We start from the raw sequence: 22571 nt of genomic DNA, 5'->3' as shown, positions 1-22571 counted from the left end.
GAAAAATGTACTGTTTTTCAAAAAAAAAAAAAAAGAGAAACTTGGAGCAAAAGCTGTGACCTGAGCATGATTTTGTTTCCTGGGTAAAAACTAAAACAATTATTAAAGAAATGATTGTTAAATTCCTAGAATGGGAAGCAATGATAAAACAGTAAATAGAATACTGGGCCTGGAGTCAGGAAGACCTGAGATCAAATTCAATATCTTAAATACTTACTAGCTTGGTTTCCTGGGCAAATCATTTAAGCTCTGACTGACTCAGTTTCCTCAGCTGTTGAATGGGGATAATAAGAGTATCCATGAGCAGCTAGTGATCCATACTGTTCAATATCAAGAAGGATGAGCAGTGAGAGTAGACCATTTATTCAATGATTTGAAGCCATTTTCAAGGAGATGAAAGGTGACTGAGGATAGCAGTGGAGGCAATGAATATTGGTGACTTTTCAACAAATATTTATTAAGAACTAACTACACGTAAGAATTGTATGTCTGTAAAAAGAAAATCTCCAGCAACTCTTAGAACATTGGCTTACCCATAGAAGGTGCTTAATAAGGACTTGTTGAATTGCCCATGGATCTCCCAATGGAATGATGGTTTCAGAAAGGTTTGGGGAACATTCTTGGCAGGGTGAATGTCCTTTTTTTGGAAGTGAGAATATGTGTTTATACTTAATCCTTGTTGATAATCTGAACCAGAAAAGATAGTGGTCCTTTGGTCTCTCTTCTCCCCTTGAATTTGTGGTAGCCATTCCTTCAGGGACTTAACTCTCTCTGAATTGGGTGAGTACCCTCAGGTACCACAAATTCAATAAACAAAGAAAGGGAGGATATTACAGACATAGAGGCAGGAGGTCATAAGACACATTTTGGAGTTAGGTGGCACTAGTAACCCTAGGCTGATCCTATTTATTTTTATTTTTTAAATTTTTTACTTTTAATGACAAAAAGAAGAGAATGGGAATGGAAATAAAGATGAGAATGAGAATCTAACCCTGTAATAATATAGCTTTGGGATTTCTTTATTGCTACATTTATAGGGGAGACTGAAAGTAGGTGTTCTTTTATCACCCTAAAACTGGGGAAATTACAGGAAAATTTAAAACAAGCCTAAATGTTATTGGAATAAGGGTTGTTGGGGATATGGTCCAATGGAGCCAAGTTGGAGAGCCTCTCTGTCAGTTCTGTGACCTGGGGATAAGTTGACTATTTCTGTACAATTGGGCTTTTTTTTTTGAATTATAAAGATTTTATTTATTTTGAGTTTTACAATTTTTCCACTAATCTTACTTCTCCTCCCCTCCCCACAGAAGGCAATTTGCCAGTCTTTACATTATTTCCATGATATACATTGATCCAAATTGAATGTGATGAGAGAGAAATCATGTCCTTAAGGAAGAAACATAAAGTATAAGAGATAGTAAGATCAGACAATAAGATATCAGTTTTTTTCTAAATTAAAATTAAAAAAGGTAATAGAACTTGGTCTTTGTTCAAACTCCACAGTTCTTTCTCTGGATACAGATGGTATTCTCCATTGCAGATAGTCCCAAATTGTCTCTTATTGTTTCACTGATGGAATGAGTGAGTTCATCAAGGTTGATCATTGCCCCCATGTTGCTGTTAGGGTGTACAGTGTTTTTCTGGTTCTGCTCATCTCACTCAGCAGACTGATCCTATTTAAATGAAAATCATGGTGGCTGTAAGTTGAGTGGAACCAAACTCCATCTAGGGAGAACCTTGGCACAGAGAGAACTTCTCTAGTAGAAGTCTGGAGTGAAAGCAAAGCTGTCTGCTCCTGAGATAAAGGCCATACAACACAGTACAAGAAGCACACCACAAAATATTTGTGGGAAGATAAGAATTAGATTAGGGAACTTGGCAGCCATCCAGGTAGTGCTAATGTCTTAGTTGATTCTCTCATTTTTGATGACTGTAGTGTGATGGTAATATTTTGTGTAATTTAAATTTCCCCCTTATGTAACAGGTTACATAGAATACTAGGCATATATCTCAAGGAGGAAAAAGACAGAGAAAGGTTGCATATCTTTAAAAATATTTATAGAAACATTTATTTTTGTAGTAGCGAAGGATTGAAAAGAAAGTGGGCATCCAGTTATGGGGAAATTATTAAACAGATTGTGATAAATGTAAAGGTATATTATTCTGCTATAAGAAGTGATGAATATAAAGAATTCAGAAAAACTTGGGAAGAATTTTATTAACTGATACAAAGGAAGCAGAACCAGAAGAAGAATTTATATAGCTACAGTAATGTAAGAGAAAATGAAAGAGTTGAATGATTGAAAGATTTTAGAACTCCAATCAAAATAGTGACTAAATATGACTTTAGAGAATTGAGGTGGAGTGCCTCTCATTTTTCAACTAAGGGGGTGGATTATCAATTCAGAGTGAGGTTTACATTTTTAGATTTGGCTAATGTATTTTTAAGTTTTGTTGACCATACTTGTTATAAAGGAGAGTTTTGTGGAAAGGGAAATAAGAAGTGATAGTAATGTCAAAAGTTTCCAATAAAACATTTAAAAAGAAAAAAAAGTTAGGGGGAAAAGCTTGAGAGGGGAAAGGAAGAATATTTGCACATGACAGAAGTGAGCATCCATTTTAGAGTAGTATGGTATTTTAGAGATCATTCATCAAAAATGTCAAACCCAAGTTTGAAACAAACACTCCCTGTGGCAGAATGAGATTAAAATGTAATTGGGGGGTGGTAATCAGGTGGCACAGTGGAAAGAATTTTGTCTGTGGAGACAGGAGAATCTGAGGTTAAATCCAGTCTTACTAGTTGTATGACCCTCGGCTAGTCACTTAACCTAGATTGCCTTGCCAAAAAAGAAAAAATAGAAATGGAAAATATTTGACAAAATAAATAAAAATACAATAATAGAAAAAGATTACATCTTAAAATCAAGTCAATATTTGTCCCACAGGGATGCTCATGTATGCAACAGTGGCTTCCATTTCTATTTGAGTTTGACTTTCCTGATTCAGTTTGACCTTTCCATTTTACAGATAAGGAAACTCAAGGCTAGAAAACGGGAAATGGCTTGCTCAAAGTCCCTTAGATAGCAAGATTTGAGCCAAAATAGGAACTCCAAACCTCATGCTAGATACGACTTTATCCTGAGGTGCTGATATAGGTGGGGCCAGCTTCTTCCCCATTGACAATTGCCTTGTAGTCTTCTAGTGGCTGATTTTTTCAGCACATTCACCTTCTTAGAGTCTAGCCACTAGGCTAGTTTCTCCTGGGCCTACTTTTTTTTCTTTCTGATATAAATGCACTTGGAAGTTGGACTGCATGGTCCCCCCCCCCCCCAATCTATATTCTTTTGGTAAAACAATGTTTTTATGAGGCTGTCCTCTTTTTTAATAGAGTATATTGAGGACCTGTAGAATCTAAAGGCTCCTGCATGGGATAGACATTGGAAACAAACAAAACACATAGTGTTGGGAATACAAATATAAGTAGAAAGACAGTTCCTGCCCTTAAGGAGCTTACATTTTAGTAGGGGAAAACATATTATACATAAAAGGAACTTGAAAGTTGGAAAGTCCAGAGATTTAGGAGTACAGCCAGAAGAGGAATGAAGACACCTCTGGTTTGGGTATCCTTCTGGAGGAATCAGGAAGAAAAGTCCCAGGACTGAAAAGGGACTTGGAGGGACCCAAAACTGGGGTGTTTCTGAGTGACTCTGTTTCCAGAAATGATTAAGACTGGACTCTATGAATTTCTTATTGGTGACTAGTCTGGTCTGAGATTGCTTCACTAACAAAGGTACTTTTTGCATGTCAAGATGCCTATTCATGTGTGTATGTCCATGTTATATGTATCAGAAGAGGGTGAGAAGATGGATTAGATAATTATAGCAGAAATCTCTTTTCTTGGGGCCTTTGTTTCAACAGGATGTTATAAAATCTCAGAGTAAAAAGATACTTCAGAGAATATCTAGAACAATTTCCTTTCTTGTTCATGAATGAAATAATGTTAAAGTTCTCTGTAAACTTCAAAATGCCTTATAAATGCTAATAATAATGATTAGTATTATTATTATCTTATACAAAAGTGGTTCTCAAACTGTCTTGGGACCCCTTGACACTCATAACAATTACTGAGGACTCCTCCTAAAGAGTTTTGGCTTTTGTGAGATTGCTATTGATATTTACTCTATTATAAATTTAAAAAAATAAAAAAAATGTAAAAATAAATTAAAATTTTTATGTCATCATGAAAAATAGGTTTGACTTTGAACAAAGGATCTTGGGGACCTCTAGGGATCCTGGACACTTTGCGAAATAGCACTTTACACTATCCCTACTTGTTTCATCTCCACTTGAAGCTTTCTAGTGATAAGGTGCTTGCTACTTCCCAAGGACACCCATTCCAATTTGGGATGGTTCTAATTGTTAGGATATTTTTCCTTTTGTCTAACCTAAATACGATGTTCTCTGAGTACAATTTCTACTTGCGGCTTCCAGGTTGCCTTCTGGGGCCAAATGGATACTCCTGATCTTTCTGCTAAGGCCTAGCTAGCCCTCCCAATAAGGTAGCTGAAACATCTCCCCTCTTCTTTCCCCTATCCCTATCCCCAGCCTTCTCTAGGCAGACAATGTACTTTCTTTTCTTATTTTTTTATTTTTTTGGCAAGGCAATGGGGGGTTAAGTGATTTGCCCAAAGTCACACAGCTAGGAAATTATTAAGTGTCTGAGGCCAGATTTGAATTCAGGTACGTCTGATTCCAGGGCTGGTGCTTTATCCATTGTGCCACCTAGCCACCCCCAGACTATGTACTTTGAACAGATTCTAGTGATATGGTTCCAAGGCAGGAGGAGAATGGGGAATGGGGAGGGTGGGGAGCAGATTAGTAACCAGGTCTTAGAAGTAGAACTCGGGCTGATGGCTATGAGCAGGTTATTAGAACCTTTCCTTCCTCCTTCCCTGTCTTTCTTTGCAACCCTGATAGATTGGCTTGGGTGACCAGGGAGGTCTGTTACACCCCTTGCCCTGCCTTTGTGGCCAGGATTGGAGCTGGGGTACTTCAGACTAGACAGGTTGCCTGTTCTGGTCTGCCCTTATCAGCAGCTCTGGGTGTTTACTCAGGATTGGTAGGGGGTCCACCTCCTCCTAGGAAAACAAGCAAACATGTTTTGCCGGGGTTGGAGGGGCCTGGGGTTCTCCAGGTTCCCTGGCAGGCCCCATGGTTCTCGAGCCAGGCCAGCATGACTGTTGTTGTTGGAGCAGGAGCCGGAGCCGGCCCGTTTCCTCCAGCTGTCTAAGCAGGGGACAGGGAGGAAACCTCCGGGGATGGCGGCCACACTGAGGCCCACCCCCCTCTGTCATAACAAGGGAACAATGTTACTGGGGGGAAGCAAACTGGTGAAACTTGGCCTTGCCCAGTTACAGAGGTCATTTGCTGAAGGGGTACAACATTGCTCCCCCTTCATCCCTTGTTTTCCACCTTGTTGGGCTCCCCTGCCCCCCTTCTGTGCCAAGGAAAATAGCACTAGCAGGATATGGCCCTGGACATGCCGGCAGTCAGGGCAGGCTGAGCCAGCAGAACTTTGGGAGGGGGTGGGGGGGTTTGGAACAGGGATGGGGATGTGGGGAAAGGGAATGGAAGCTTCTCCCTGGTCCCTAAGACTTGCTGATTCTTTCCTGTGGCAATCTGTAGATCAGGGGTTCTTAACCTAAGGTCTACAGACTAACCCAAAGAAACTGTGAATGGACCATCCATTAAATTGATTTAATATATATATATATATATATATATATAATTATAATATATAACAAAATTATTTATTATAATACATAATATAATTAAATTATTGTATATACATATAGATATACTATATATGTATCTATATGTATAGATAAAAATTTATAGCCTTATTTTCACTAACTTTTGGTTTCCTTTAAATCCTATCCATTTTATTGTATGTATTTAAAACCTTGATTCCCAAAAGGATCCACAAACTCATCAGGGCTCCAGGACACCAAAAAACATTAAGAACCTTTAGACGTTTCAATTTTCTTGGATTTGGGATATTTGTCTACTCTCTTCATTAGGTCACAGTATCTAAAGCTGTAAATCTCCACCTTTTTTTTTTTTAAATAGAGGAGTACTTTGAAGCCTGGATTAGGGTAGACTATAAGAACATAGATTTATAGTTGATGAGGACATTAGAGATTTATCTAAACCAGCTTTCTCATTTTAAAGATGAAGAAACTGAGGCTCAAAGAAATTGTCCAAGGTCACATAATATGTTGCAGAAAAGTGATTCTAAATAAGGTTTGTCAGCAAGCATTTTATAAGTGATTACTGTGTGTTGGGAATAAAAAGAAAGGCAAACATCAGATCTTGCCCTAAAGGAGTTTAGAGATTTCTACACTGGTCCAAAGCTGTTCTAGAGACCAAATTGGAGCCTAGTCAGGGGATCCTGACTCCAAGTCTAGTCCTTCCATTATCCCAGGTTGCCTTCGGAGTAAGAGTCTTCTGGAAAATGCAGTATGGCAGACTAGAAAAAAATGCTGATTTTGAGGCCTAGGACCTGAGTTCAAATTTTGTTTTTAACACTACTTGTGTGATCTTGGTCAAATCTCAGCTCCTCTGTTAAAAAGAGGGGGCTGTCTGGAGAACCTCTGTCAATCCCTCTCAGCTCTATATCTGTGATCCTATGACCTAGGGCAGCCCCCAAATTTCTAAGCTCCCTTTCAATTTTGCATCTGTGATCCTGTGACCTAGGGAATCCTAGAAAACTTCTGAGGCCCCTTTCTGCTCTACATCTGTGATCCTGTGACCTGGGGTATTCCAAAAACCTTCTAAGGGAAACAGAAGGGATCAGAGACTCCTCCTGCAGCCAGTGCATTAAGCACACTCCTATAAATTGGGCACAATTGAGGACAGAACATAAAATAGCCAAGAGGGTGCCACTCACAAAACTGCTCCTCCTAAGGCAGGGGGTCTTAAAAATTTTGTGTGTCATAGATATCTAAAGAGATGGATCTCTTTTTGGAATAATGTTAAATGAAGTAAATAAAAAAACAAACCATAGGGTTACAAGGGAAACCAATTAAATGGAAATACAGGTATCAAAAGATTAAACAAACAAGTTGACAGACCCCAGATTGGAACACCTGTTCTAAGGGATGGTTTTTGATCTTGGCTGATAAGACCTCTGGAATCAGTTCAGTGCAGTGGAAAAGGCAGCAGTGAGAACAAAGTACCTTTGTCAGATCCCCAGCTTTATCAGTTATTACTTGACTTATTTTCTGTTTAAATGTACAGGTTGAACTAGATGACCTGTGAGGTACCTGAGTCTGAAATTTCTAATTCACCCCCATTAGGCTAAGGAGAGTGACACTATGCTTAGCTGTCTCAGGGAGATCTGGATATTTGAGCTCCTTTTCTACTCTCTTACAAATATACATGATAGATGTTACCTATCATTTTATTTTATAGCACTTATCCTTAAAACATACATCTACTCTTTACTTGACCCTACCACCTCCTAAAGCTATTTTCTTCTATAGTCAGCACTTAAGGAGAAATGGGGCTTAGCCTGGATGCTAATGTGATGGAAGAAGGGTGTACTTCTTTCTTAGGTGGACTCCTTTAGTCCTTGGGATGACTGACATTCCCATACCTGTTAGTCCTTCTGGGTTGATTATGGAAGGGGAGGTCTGTTCTTTACTACCACAGAGTTGGAGGGCAAGGTGGCCCTGGAATGCACTACCATGCTCCAAGTTCTGTTCCCTTTCTCATGGGTCTTCCCATCTTGCCTAACCTTAGAGTTAAGTCTAGACCACTATACTCCTGACACAATTGAACTTGAGGTCACACCATTCCCTCACTTCTGTGCTCCAGGTGAATAATTTCTTAAGTACAATTCTAGTCTCCCAGGAGAACAAAAGCATTTTGAGAGCAGGGACCATTTTCATTTTTATCTTTTGTATATCCAGTGCCTAACTCAGTATCTGGCATATAGTTGATTCGAATTGGTCTTGTCTTTTGACTTCTTTTTACTGAAACCCTTTAGAAAGAGTTGTCTTCACTCTTTGCCTCTGCTTCCTCACTACCCTCTCACTTCTCAACACTTTTTAACATCTAGCTTTCAAGGCTACATTTTTTCTGGTGCTGTTCAGATATGTCCTATTTTTGTGGCCCCATTTGGAGTTTTCTTGGCAAAGATCCTGTTTGCCATTTCCTTCTCCAGCTCATTTTACAGATAAGGAAACTGAGGCCAATAGGGTGACTTGCCCAGGGTCACAAAGCTAGCAAGGCCAGATTTAAATTCAAGAAGAGTCTTCAGGTGGGGTGGATTATCTAATGCCACACCTAGCTGTCTACCATCCTTTTGATCTATACTCAAAGGTCACCAGTGATCTCTTTGCTGCTAAATCCCCTTCTTTCTTTTCTTTTTCTTTTTCTTTTTTTTTGCAAGGCAAATGGGGTTAAGTGGCTTGCCCAAGGCCACACAGCTAGGCCGCACAGCTAGGTAATTATTAAGTGTCTGAGACCTGATTTGAACCCAGGTACTCCTAACTCCAAGGCTGGTGCTTTATCCACTATGCCACCTAGCTGCCCCTCTTTTTTTTTTTTTTTTTTGCAAGGCAGTGGGGTTAAGTGGCTTGCCTAAGGCCACACAGCTAGGTAATTATTAAGTGTCTAAGGCCCAATAACTCAGGGCCGTGCTCTATCTACTGCGCCACCTAGCCACCCCCAAATCCCATTATTTCTCTTGGTCCTTGTCCTTCTTGACTTCTCTAATAGCACTTGACACTGTTGACCATCCTTTTCTATTGGGCATTCCCTACCTTTATTTTTGTGATTCTGCTCTTTTGGTCTTTGTTCTCACTGCCTTACTTCTTAATCCCCTTTCTTGAATTATCCAGGAGGCCTAGGACCTGAGTTCAAATTTTGTTTCTAATATTTACTACTTGTGTGATCTTGGTCAAATCTCAACTCCTCTGTTAAAAAGAGGGGGTTGTCTGGAGAACCTCTGTCATCCCTCTCAGCTCTACATCTGTGATCCTGTGACCTAGGGCAACCCCCACATTTCTAAGATGCCTTTCAATTTTACATCTGTTCTGTCCCGGACTTTTTCCTCTTATTTCTCTCCATTATCTCTTCTTGGTGAACACACCATAGATTCAATTATCAATGGACTAATATTCACCTTAGAGGCAATTGGTGTAGTACATGTGGACTTGGGTGTCAATGTTGGGGAATTTGTCAACTTGGGTTCCTTGAGAGTACAGCATGAATGTTACCCATTACAGGTCCAAATGATTGGCTGGTTGGTTGGTTTTCTGTTGTCCTGTATTCTCAAAGAGGACCAATATGACATCACAATGTTGGTGTCAAGGTACAGTGTGTCTTCTTGTGGCTGATCAGAGCAATACAAGTTTGGAAGGTTCTACCACAGGTTGGGTACAAATAGTCATGTGAATATTTGAAGGACATGTCTCTAAATTTGCACAGCCCTTGTTTCTTTTGCAATCCTACTTCACTCATAGAGCACAGCACTTTTTGTGATATAGGCATGCTATGCTGGGTGATTCTTTGCCAACATCTCTTGTGTCATTCCAAAATTCTAGAAATCAAATAAAGTTATTTTGAAAGGAAAAGAAACTTGCATGTTAAGGAAGATTGCTTGCTAGAAGCAGTTTTAACTTTCTATAGTATAGCTTCGACTTATGAAGATTTCTCAGGCTGCTCAGAGGATATAATCAGAGTGTTCTATGGTAGCATTCTATAGCATGTAAATGGGTTAATGGGATACAGTCTACCTCTATAGGAAAGTTGGTCTGGAATGTCCCTAAGTGCAGAGGTTCAGACTTCATGAATGAAGAGTGCTTTGTACAGGAAGGTTTTTGTGTATTCAGTTAAAGCCTGATGGAAGTAGTTGAGTCAGATTTTGTTATTCAGTTGATAGCAGAAGGGGAGACAATTTAGTATGGTTTTGTTATTTAGTGAATAAGAAGAATGGAAATGGTTTAATTAAATAGTATACTCTGAAAAAAAAAAGCTTTCTGCCCTCTTCATCAGGAAGATCTGTATTTGAATTCTGTTGTATACTAGTTGTGTGACCCTGGGCAAGTGACTTAACCTCTTTGAGCCTTTGTAAATTGAAGGAGTTGAACCTGATGACTTCCTTTCCAGCTCTAAATGATGATCCATGAATATACTGATTCAGTTGACTTTCAGATCTCTGTCCAGCCCTTATCCCTCTCCTGAACACCAGTTACCATTACTGTGCTTCTCCTTTGTCTTTTATTCTCAAAGAAATGACATTGGGGAGGTGATACCATGGCAAACACATGAATTGGATTTGAGTGAGGGGGACGCTGTGCTAAGTGATCAACCTCACTTTTTCCTCCAGCGCCATCTGGGTCTGGATCTGGACAATTGGAGATAGTCCTGGATATGAGACAATCAGGGTTAAGTGACTTGCCCAAGATCACACAGCTAGTCAAGTGTCAAGAGGCTGGATTCAAACTCCCATCATCCTGACTCCAAGGCTAGTGCTCACAATTCACTGTGCTACTTAGTTGCCCTGCCTCCTTGATGTCCTACTGGCACCTCCAACTCTACAAATTTAAACTGGAATTCATCACCTTCCTTTCCGATCACAGGTTTAGATGTCATCTTGTCCAATTTCCTTGTTTTCTAAATAGGAGGCTAGGTGACTATCCGAGGTCATAGAGATAGGAAACAGTAAAGTCCAGATTTGAAGTCAGATTCCCAAACTCCAAACTAAGCACTCTTTGAGTGTTCCTTCTCTGATCATCCCTATTTCTGTTTAGGAAACCACAGTCTTCCCAGTCATCCATTTCATGACCTTGGAATCAATCTTGACTCTCCTCTCTCTCACTTTCATTATTTTCTAAGAAATCCACAGCATTGTGATTCTACTTCTCCATCTTCTCTCAAGTCTGAACCCTTCTCTCAACTTATTATTCATGCCCTCATTATCTCTAGTAGATATTACCGAATTAACTTCTTAGTTGCTGTTCTTGTTTCCCCTTTCCAAACTATGCTCTACACAACTACCAAAATGATTTTCCTGAGGCATAGTTTTGACCATTTTACTCTCCCATATGAAAACTTTCAGTGGATTCCTACACCTTTAAGAATAAAGTACGATCTCCTTAGTTTGGCCTTCAAATCCTTTCCTTAATCTGGTTTCATGCCCTATTTCACATTTCTCCTTTTCTGTTTCTTTAATTAATGTTTGCTTTTTTGTTTTTACATCATAGTTATTTCTGGAAAATCCCCCCCTTCCCCCCAAACAACGTTCCAGCCAAACTGGACTATTGCTATTCAGGGAACTCAACATGCTGCCTCCCTTGCCTGGAATACAATTATTCCTAATCTCTGCCCCTCAGATTCCTTGTCCTTTCAAGGCTCAGAGCAGATGCAGGCTCCTCCAGGAAGTCTCCCTTCATTCCCCAGTGGAAATTGTTCTTTTCCAGTCCAAATTGCATTGTACCTGCTTATCTGGGTACTCCCTGTTATACATCTCCTCCTCCTCCCCATAATTTTATTTTATTTTTATCCCAAGCCACTAGCACAGTGCCTTATACATAATAGGAGTATATAATATTTATTTGTTGCATTGAATGAAATTGAATGGCAGTGGCTTGAGACAGAAAGAGGTGGAGTCCGTAAGGAGTTTGGAGCAAAATGATCTGGAAAGTGAGAATGTCAGAATTTTCTCATTATTTTCCAGGGCACAATCTCTTTGGAAAGCAAGAATTGTTCAGTCATTTCAGTTGTGTCCAACACTTTGTGACTCTGATTGGGGTTTTCTTGGCAAAAATAGTGGAATGGTTTGCCATTTCCTTCTCCAGCTCATTTTATAGGGGAGGAAACAGAGGCAAACAGTGATTTGCCCAGGATCACAAAGCTAGTAAGTGTCTGGAGTTGGATTTCAACTCAGGTCTTCCTGACTCCAGATCTGGCACTCTATCTGCTGAACCACCTTAGCTGTCCACCTTGAAGCAAGTGACTTAGCTATTATTATTCTTATCTTAAAGATGAAGAAACTGATTCAGGGAGATGAATGATCACATAGCTAGTAAGTGTCTGAGATAGGACTCTAATGGTGGTCTCACTGACTCCTGGTCCAGCGCTTCCCTCACTGTGAGGCTACCTACCTGCTTTATGTATTGTGATCACTCTGACCTCACTTTCTGAAGGCTAGGATAATGTATCTCCTCTTCATGATTCTAGTATATCCTCAGTTCCTTGGCATAAAGACATCTTTTCTCTCTAATATCTGCAGATTGAGCTCCCACCAGGAATTCCATTATACACTTAATATTGTATTAGTTTTTACAAAAGAATAATTACTTCAAAGATATAGGAAGAGTAAATATACACACATTTTCCCTCTCTGCCACCTCAAGGTCTTATGGTCCCCTATAATTCTTTTTTTCCTAATGGAGAAAGCTTAAAGCTTAGCACCGTTTTTAAATAAAATTGGTCCCATCAAATTTATTTCCAGATGCAGCCTAACCCCTGGGTGCTTATATCTCAGCTATCCCAGGATTGAGGTCGCAAAGGTCACTCCCAAAAGCTGATCCTTGCTCCTTGAGAATCAATGATAAGGTGATTATGAAACCCAGACTCTGGAATGATGGGATCCTGAGGGACCTTCTGGATCTTTCAAGCTCACAATATTCATATGTGCCATTCCCTTCGCTGCTCACTGGACTTTCCCCAAGAGCATTGTGTCTCAGAAGAGGACTGTGATGCTGACATGTCTTTTCAGAATCTTTAGCCATTCAAAGACCCTCCTCCCCACTGTGTGGATAGGTGAATGGAATAAGTTACAGAATATCTATACACACTCCAATCTCTCCAAGTCACTAAATTTCCACATCATGACTCTCTTGGAGTCATGGCTGGAAACAGGCTCTCCAACATTTCTATGTGGAGAGATACCATTAGAGGATGTGGTTATCTCTACAATTGAAAGTCCAATTCAATGAAAACAACAGTTAGATCAAATGAAAAAAAAAACCATGAAAAGCATAATAAGTGTCAGAACAATGTCAAGGGAAATGAGTGGAATTCTTGCTTTTCTGCAAAACTGGAAAATTGGGTGGCCAGATAAGATCCCTAAGTATTGGGTAAACTGGTTCCCTTAATTACTAGTAGGAGACTTTACTAATTTCCCCTTAGACACATTTTGATCCTTAGATGTTTCATATTCACAATCAAAAGATGAGAACAAGTCATCCTTCCAAATGTATACAAATTATGCACTTAAATACATTGTATGAAACATTTCTATCTTTCATGGAATGACAAATACAAAATTCCCACACTAAAAATTCCAACCTCAAAGTATTCTAGAGAATTGAACTGAAATTGGACTATTAATGCAAACCAAACTATTACCATGATTGAGTGGGTATAACATTGAAACAAAAACTTAAGAACAATATTTTTAATAGATATTGCCATAAAAAAGTTACAGGGAACTAAAAGCTTTCAAAATATAGACATAGAAGTAGAAATTGAAATTTTGTTTACAGGATGAGATTCATATCATCCTTGTTTCCTATTTGCTACTAGAGTTGTGCCTAGCCTTTCCAGTGGATCTATAGAATATGAGTATTAGGATCCATGCTCATGTTGTTCAGTCATTTTTTTTTTTTTGTCATGGTTGACTCTTTGTGACCCCATTTGGAATTTTCTTGGCAAAGGTACTAGTTTGCCATTTTCTTCTCCCTTTCATTTTATAGATGGGGAAATAGAGGTAAACAGGGTTAAGTAACTTGCCCAGGGTCATACAGCTAGTAAATGTAAGGATAGATTTGAATTCAGGAAGATAAGACTACAGGCCTGTAGTCTCTGTCCACTGTGCCACCTGTATTCTTATATTTTTATTTAACTACAAAAGTCACCCATGAATTCTGCCACAGTAATTTGCAGAATATTAAAATATAAATGATAGCGATATCCCAAGACTTCCGAATAAAATGGAAAGGATAATAAGATTATAATTATTATTAATAAAAAGGATGATGATGATGATGGAATTTAAAAGGCAACATTCACATGTGCTCAATCAATGATATGTTAACAAAGAAACACATCTGCTTATTGAAATGGAAGAGTTTATGATGATACTTCAGCATCAGCTCTTCAATTTCAGAAGTTAGAGAAGCATTATTTCTGAAGAGCCTCGACAGTGATAAAGACAAGGTTTATTATGGGGAAAATTATAGAAATGATGTAATATATCTTCCCATGTTGAAAATATTTACTGCACCTGTGCATACCCTTTGATCTAACAATACCACTATTATATTCCAAAGAGATCATAAAAAAATAAAAAAGACTCACATGTACAAAAATATTAATAGCAGCTTTTTGTAGTGGCAAAGATTGGAAAATTTAGAGGATGCCCATCAATTATGGAATGGCTGAACAAATTATGTATATAAATGTGATGGAGTACTTTTGTTCTGTAAGAAATCATGAGCAGTAGATTTTAGAAAATCCTGGAGAGATTTGCATGAACTAATTGATGTTAAGTGAAATGAGCAGAAACAGGAGGACATTGTACACATTAGCAGCAACATTGTGAGATAATCAGCTATAATGGATGTAGCTCCTCTCAGTAGTTCAGAGATCAGGTAGAGATCTGCTATGGAAGGTGCCACAGGGGAAAAAAAACAGCTATGGAATCTGAATGCAGAGCAAACATATTATGTTCACTTTTTAAAACTTCTTTAATGTTTTTTCTTTCTTTCTCATGTTCTCCCCCCTTAGTTCTAATTCTTCTTTCATAACATGACTAATATGGAAATATGTTAAATATGGTTGTATATGTACAACATTTTTCAGATTGTTTGCTGCCATGGGGAAGGGGGAAGGAAGGGAGGGTGATAGAAAAATGTAGAACTTAAAAACTTACAAAGGAAGAATGTTGAAAACTATCTTTGCATGTAATTGGCAAAAATAAAATAAATAATAAAAAAGAATTGATCTGAAAATAAAAGGAAAATATTTATTGCTGACCAGTTACATAGCAAAACACAACCTAGTGACTAGAATTATATGTTAGAAGCTTTCAGAAATTATTAAGTAAAAAAATCCTCATATTATAAATACAGACCTCAAAATATCCTTGCGAAGTAAGTCAACAAGTACATTTTACTGGAGAGAGAACATTTTAACAGAAAAAATAAAAAGCATTGCCTACAATTGACTGAATATAGCATTATTACTAGAAAACATTAAGAATAACATTTTAGGGGGTGGCTAGGTGGCACAGTGAATAGAGCATTGGCCCTGGAGTCAGGAGTACCTGAGTTCAAATCCAGCCTCAGACACTTAATAACTACCTAGCTGTGTGGCCTTGGGCAAGCCACTTAACCCCATTGCCTTGCAAAAACCTAAAAAAAAAAGAATAACATTTTAATAGATGTCATTGTACCTAATACTTCTAATTTCAAAGTTATGTGCAGTGAAAAATTTTCTAAATATAGAAAACTAATGAAAGAAATAAAAACAATGAGGGAATAGGATGAGGTATACATGTATTGTTTGTTATTGGAATTGATCTGAAGATGCTTTTAGTGAGCCTACCTGAGTTTAAATTTTCCCTCTGATACTTACCAGTTGTGTGATCCTGGGCAAGTCACTTAACTCCCTCAACTTCAGTTTCCTCATCCATAAAATGGGAATTAATAATAGTTCATACCTTGGAGGACTGTTGTGAATATATAACAGGGTAACATATATAAACTGTTTTGCAAACCTTGAAGTATCATATAAAAGTACTAATATTATTGATAACAATAGTAACAACAAAAAGCAGTTATTTTTTCCATCTGTGGGCAAAACATGATGCCTCAAAGAAAACCAGCAGGATACATTTGTCCCAGTATCGTTTCTATCTGAACTTCATCACAAAAGATGAAATGAATATTTCTGATAAAATGCTGATAAAATAAGATATTTGTCAAACACTTTGCAAATCTTAAAGGAATATATGAATATTCACTATTATTTATTATTATTATTATTTATTTACCTCTCCATGGTTTGACAGATTTTCAGATTTTTAAGGGACTTTGGAGATCATCTCAAGGATTATATAACCTAGGGTTTGTGGACCTGTCTTTAAAATATATTTTAAAACTATATTTTAACCCAATTGATTTGCTAATTTTATATATTTGATTTTATTCATTTAAAAATATTATGCTGAGACGGGGACCAGAGACTTCACCAATCCATGACAAAAAAGGTTAAACCACAATCTTAAAAGGCACTTAGGAGCTTCTAAAGGATTGCTTTTTTTTTGCTGTTGTTTTTGTTTGTTTTTAGAAGGGCAGAGACAGTCAGAGGTATGCTGTAAGATAATAATTTTGACAGTGAAGAAGTGTGTGGGAAGAGTCTTTTTGCTTAGTTTCACTGGAAATCATACATTGCCATCATTGGGATGTTTTGTGCAAGGTCTGAGATGGATACATCTGGGGGCTAACTCATCACCCAGGAGCATAGGACTGAAGTTTTTTGGGAAGCCTCTGATGACAGAACTTGGTCAGGGCACCAGTTTTGATTAGAAAACCACTGAGTGGATGTTGAAAGCAATAGTGGGAAATCCCACACAACCTTGTTCCTAGGAATCAGTAGCAACTTTGTAGTTGGGCCAGCTGCCTAGTCCTTGCAGTGGAGGATTCAGGGAGAAGGACTGCTTACTGGGAAAGCTGTGTTATTTCCCATGGTGAGATGAGGAACATTTTAATTTATTTTTTAAAATTTTCTTTAGTTTATTTACACATTACTAAAATATTCTTATTTAAGAGTAAACATAATATCCCCTCCCCACACAAAAATATAAAACCTCATGAGAAATAAAGTAAAAGAAAGAAAAAATGTGTTTCAGTCTGTGTTCTGATACCATCAGCTCTGTTTCAGGTGGATCACATTCTTTATCATAAATCCATCATAGAAATTACTTCCATATTTTTCCATAGTTGCTGTTGCTGATTGTAATTCCCTCCATCCATTCCTCCCCCACTAAAATCTATTATATTTTCTTTCTCCTTTCTTTCTGTCCCTCTTCAAAAATGTGCTGTGGGACAGCTGAGTGGCACAGTGGACAGAGCACCAGCCCTGGGGCCAAGAGGCCCCAAGCCTACATCCCACTCCAGAGACCCAGCAACCACCTGGGCTCGTGGTCCTGGACAAGCCACCCAATCCCACTACCTTGCAAAAAGTAAAAAAGAAAATGTGTTATATTTGACTATCCTCTCCTCTGATCTACCCTCTCCTCTATCACCCACATCCCCCCTTCCCTCCCCCATCCCTCTTCTTTCCTTTTTCTTCTAGATGTCTATGCCCTATTAAGTGTGTATGCTGTTTGATGAGGAACATTTTAAAAATTGGAACCCAGGAAACGATTCAGTTCTTTTGAGCTCATTCTTTGTCATCAGGAAGACATGTGCTCATAATTTCCCCTTTCCAACATACAACTGTATGACCCTGGGTGAGTCACATACTGGGGCATTGGGTCACTCTAAGACTACATCACTGAGAATATGTTGATACACATTGATAGAGGGAGTTTTCTCACCAGAGTTCCCTATATCAAGGAAATCATAGATTCAGTTTTTAATCCCACATTTTAAGATTTCTTTTGAAAAGTCACTGTTTCAGATGAGATAAAAGGAACGGAGATGTCCAGCTTGGCTTCCAAGGGCAGCAACAGTCCTGCTCTTCTATTCCCTGCCCCCAGAACTATAATCCTGGAATATGATTGATTCAAGGTCTTGAAAGAAGCCTGGGGTGGTACAGTGGTATAGCCATGAAGAAATTTCTGTGTGTTTGTGTGTGTGTGTTCATTGTTTTGTTGTTCACAGTTGGGTTGGAGAAGGGACAAACTGGAATAGGAGAGACTTGTTGGTAGGCACTGAGAGATAGAGTCCGGACTAGAGGGGTGGCCAAGAGAGTGAAGGAGAGGTGATTAAGAGGCAGTAATGGCAATTTAAAGAACAGTTTGCTTCAAGGTAGAGACCCTGGCCTCAAAAATCCAATTGCTTATTAATCTTTGTGGGGGAGCATTGAGCATGTCATTTAACCCTCTCCTCCCAACTGTGGAAAATGAAGAGCATTGGACTACATGACTTTAATGTTTATTCCTTCCAGCTTTATATCTATGATCCTATGACTAAGGTGTATTGAGAGTAGAATCAACAGGACTTGGTAACTGATTCCTATATCTATATATTCCTATGTCTAGGGGTGGGGAAAGAGAGAAATTGGAGGGTAGAATTAAAAAAAATACATTTAGAAATAGATTACAGGAGTAGAAAAACTCAGATTTGAGCATATTGATTCTTTGGTGGAGGCCTTAACATCTAAATGGACTCAAAAACTAGGAATGAGAAAAGTCATCTATAAAGATAGATTTGGGAGTCATCTGAGAAGAAAGGGGTGAGGAATGGGAATGGATGAGAACATCAAAAGAGAGAAGAAATATTAGGACAAAGCCTTGAGGGAGGTAACCCTATTCCTAGGGTTACCAGGTGGAAAGAGGAAGGAACCAGTGAAGGATGACCTCCCTCCTTCTCTCAGCCTCCATCTCCCTTTTCCCATCTTCCCTCCCCTCTTCTCATATTAATAAGATGAGGTCACACAGGCTGCAGCTCATGTTCAAGTCCCATTTATTTTAGAAGAACAAAAAACTGAACATTGTGTGTGTGGGAAAGCTTCCAATCCCACTTTTCCCAGTCCTGGTTTAGCTCTCTTCAGGGGGGAGTATGGATACAGCTAACCCAATCCTAAGTGAAGACACAGACAAGGGAGTTAGTTGCAGCTTTGGAGCCCAGTGGCTCCAATATGTGTATGTGAGTAAGGGGCTCCCTTTGGTAGCATCCAATATAACACAGCATAAGCCAACCTTTCTTCCTCCAAGGATATTTTAAAACCTGAGTGTAGAGTGGATCCATGGGCAATGGAACATATTGATGAGCTCATCCACCAAGACTTAGGGGACCCAGAGAGAAATGTGACTTGAGAGTCCTGCTCCTAGGATTTTTATATCAAGAACCTTTAATCCTGAAGGGACATGATACTCCTCCCTATCCCCTACCCCCCATGACAGTATAGAATAGACATGGATCCTTTTTTTTTTTTGGCATGGCAATGGGGTTGTGAATTGCCCAAGGCCACACAGCTAGGTCATTATTAAGTGTCTGAAGCCAAATTTGAACTAGGTACTCCTGACTCCAGGGCCTCTATCCACTGCACCACCTAGCTGCCCCAAGGATCCTTTTTTTCTAAGCAGACACTCTCCTTAATACCTCCAAGCTGGACAGAGTGAAATAAGATGTTACTGAGGTGGAGGTAAAAAAAACATGATCTGGAAAGTTTGACCCATTGGACCTCCACAACTGGCCTTTCCAGGATGGGATAAAGTTCTGTTGGTCCCTGGAATATTCAATGATCTGAGATCACTCACTACTCAGCTCGAGTTCTCTTTGGTCCTTGGGGAGTTCAGAGGTCCAAGAGCAGCCAGATTATGAAGTCCACAGGAATGCCAGCCCCCTCAGGTTCATGATTACATCACTCCTTCTGCAGTGGGAGAATACACTTTCATGCAGTTTGGGAAGGAGGGACCTTCAAGACCAAGAGGCTGTCCCTCTTGTGGGGCGGGGGGGCCCCCACTCCTCCCTGAAAAGAAGAGTTCTGCTTAGAGGTAATGGTGATGGCCCCCTATACATACTGCTTCTTGGAAGCTGAGCTACTAGGGCGACTTGGGGGGTTGACCCCACTCTGGGGAGGCTGGGTCATGTAGGGGCCATCTGAATGAGTCAACAAGGGTCCTGGTCCAGGTAGCAGGTCCTGCTTCTGTGGGACCAGGCTCTCTTCCACATTCAGGTTGGCCCAGTTTTGTTCACTAGACAGCTTGTTGTAGGAAGGGCATGGGGGCGATGAGGGGGTCTCATTCATGGGGAGGTAGAAGAACATCCGATCGGAATAGGGGTCCCCAGAACCACTTACACCAGCCCCGTCCCCCAGAGCAGTGGAGTAGGCTCCTAGTGGAGCCCTGGCCTGCCTGGCCCTCAGTTTGTGACCCATACACCGAAAGCCAAGGTGCACTAGCTCCAGCAGATTGAGCACGAGGGAGATCAACCCCACAACCAGCATGAAGATGATGAAGATGGTCTTTTCTGTAGGACGGGACACGAAGCAGTCCACCGTGTGTGGGCAGGGGGCACGCACACACACATACACTGGTGCCATCATCCAACCATACAGGCGCCACTGCCCATAGAGGAAGCCTGCCTCCAACAGGCTCTTACAGACCACACTGGTCACATAGGTGCCCATGAGAGCTCCCTGGATGCGCAGATGCCCATCTTCAGCTACACAGATCTTGGCCATCTGCTGCTCCACGGTGGCCAGCGCCTGCTCCACTCTTGGGTCTTTGGTCTGTAGTGCCCTCAGCTCACTCTCTTTCTGCCGCAACCGTTCTTCTCGCCGTGACAGGTAGATGACGTGACCCAGGTAGACCAGGGTGGGGGTGCTGACAAAGAGAAACTGCAGGACCCAGTAGCGGATGTGGGAGATGGGGAAGGCTTGATCGTAGCACACATTGGTACAGCCTGGTTGGGCTGTGTTACACTCAAAATCTGACTGCTCATCGCCCCAGACAGACTCACCAGCCAGGCCCAAAATGAGGATGCGGAAGATGAACAGCACCGTCAGCCAGATCTTGCCGATCACAGTGGAGTGCTCCTGGACTTGGTCTAGCAGTTTCTCTAGGAAGCCCCAGTCACCCATTGCTCCACAGCCTTTCTGTGTGAGGAGAAGAAATGCAGAGAATTGGAAAAGGGATGGGGTCTCAGGAGAAAGGGGAGAAGGTGTGAGCATAATCCCCTCCAAGCCCTCTCCTCTTCTACACATCAGGGAAGAGACTGGGACTCAGTCGGAAGATGAGAGATTCTGGGATTCCTTATCCCTGCCTTTTTACCTGCAGGTAGGCTGGAGGAAAACTGATCCCCAGTTGTTCAAGGTGCCTCCTCTTAACCTTCTTGGGGCCAGAGAGGTATGTGTGTGAAGGGGAAAGAGATGGATATACTACTTGGTTGGGGGCACACACCTGTTGGCCAGGTCTGAGCAGGGCAGGGGTGGGGAGTGGTGGGCATGAGCCCCTTTCTCAGAGGAGGGAAGCAGGGCTGAAATTAAGTGACCAAGTAACTGGTTAGTTTTCTTTCTCACAATTCTTAAAGCAGCTGTTCTCAATTCCTTCACCCACGGGTTCCCCTCAACCATTCAACCAATGGGGGGGGGGACTATCTCAGGAAACTCACTCTTGAATGGAGGGTCCAGGGGATCAGGACCCTGTACCTTTCCAGAGAAAGGACTCATGTTGATTAGGCCCATCTCTCTGTGCCAGCTCAACTTTGGTAGATTGGAGAAAACAAAGGGAGTTTCCTAATCAGAATTTCCATCATCTGTAATTACACTGGCTTTGCTCTCCTATTCTCCAGAATGGGTAGAGTAGGGTAGGGGAGGATAACAGTCCCTAGCCCAGTTTGGTTGAAAGCTGACTCTCCCTTCACATCATCTTGGGATCCCTGTTTAGGGGATGCTGCTGCCTCCGCTAGGATGTTGGAACAGGATAGTCCCACCAGCTCTGAGAAGAAGCTAAACAACTCGGATCTGGATATCTAGGTTGCTAGAACTCTCATCAGAGTTGACACTTCTTCCTCTCTAAAAAAGAGCTCAGTTTTTCAAATCTTCTAAGAGAGAGAGGGTCGCCCCCCGGGGCAGCTGGGGAACCTCTCAACAACCCACCAACTCTTCAACAGTTTTGCTCACTCTCCAGTTGTCCTCCTCAGAGGAGGGCCAAGAGCTCAGTCTGTCATCTCAGGTGGCACCCACCCATCCCATGTCTTTCATTCCCCAGATGCAGCAGAGAGCAAGGACACGAAACGGGGTCAGGGAGCGGGGGAAGAAATGTTAGCAGGTCCTACCTTGAGGGTTGAGGGACAGGTGAAAAGGAGTCAAAAGCCAAGGACGCCAAGTGTCCTTGGGGAAGAAGCCTTCCCTCCCCAAGGCTTAGTAGCCTGGGACTGGCTGTGTCTGACCCGGGGAACCCTGCCCCTGCTTGAGTCTCTGCTCCCTGCGCTGTGCGCCCGCAGCCCCTCACCTGACTCAGCTGTGCTAGAGGCTGTGGGGAAGGCGCGACACGTGAGGAAGGAAGCCAGAAGTCCCGGAGAGGTGGCCCTGGTGGCCCCTCCGAGGGAGTCCGAGCCGAGCCCTGGAGTCCAGCTGGCAGCCGGCCCGGCTTAATAACAGCGGGGAAGGCGGGGAGGAGGAAATGGGGGCGGGGGCGAGGGGCCGGGCCGGCTGAACGCTTTAAAGCGATAGGGGTGTGTATGGGGGAGGTGGGTGATGCAGAAGGGTCGTGGAGGTGTGGGGAAGGAAGGGGGAGAAAGCTTCCAGTGGCACTTCTGGATCAGGGAAGGGTCCTCTGGCTCAGGAGAAACTCCTCCTTTTAGAGCTTCGTTCCGATTGCT

The 22571-nt window shown here is 41.1% G+C and overlaps 1 protein-coding gene across 2 annotated transcripts; it reads right to left on the bottom strand.

Annotated features, from left to right (window-relative positions):
* Positions 1-17356: 17356 nt before the first annotated feature.
* Positions 17357-22305, bottom strand: GJA4 (gap junction protein alpha 4). 2 transcript variants are annotated; one of them, XM_074217499.1, is made up of 2 exons: positions 22202-22305; positions 17357-20844 (listed from the first exon to the last, which is right to left on the bottom strand). In XM_074217499.1, the coding sequence occupies exon 2, from the start codon at positions 20827-20829 to the stop codon at positions 19759-19761; it is 1071 nt and encodes a 356-aa protein (XP_074073600.1). In that variant the 5' UTR covers positions 20830-20844; positions 22202-22305; the 3' UTR covers positions 17357-19758. The 2 variants fall into 2 exon arrangements, with proteins under 2 accessions (XP_074073600.1, XP_074073599.1); XM_074217498.1 differs by lacking the exon at positions 22202-22305 and adding an exon at positions 22026-22195.
* Between the last annotated feature and the right edge of the window lie 266 nt (positions 22306-22571).

This window comes from Macrotis lagotis, chromosome 1 (assembly GCF_037893015.1).
Source record: "Macrotis lagotis isolate mMagLag1 chromosome 1, bilby.v1.9.chrom.fasta, whole genome shotgun sequence".
Classification (NCBI taxonomy): domain Eukaryota; kingdom Metazoa; phylum Chordata; class Mammalia; order Peramelemorphia; family Peramelidae; genus Macrotis; species Macrotis lagotis.
The sequence above is the reverse complement of the archived record's forward strand: the minus strand, read 5'-3'. Positions and strand labels throughout refer to the sequence as shown.

Excerpts from the sequence above, each read along its gene's own strand:
- GJA4 (XM_074217499.1), bottom strand. The coding sequence starts at position 20,829 with ATGGGTGACTGGGGCTTCCTAGAGAAACTGCTAGACCAAGTCCAGGAG.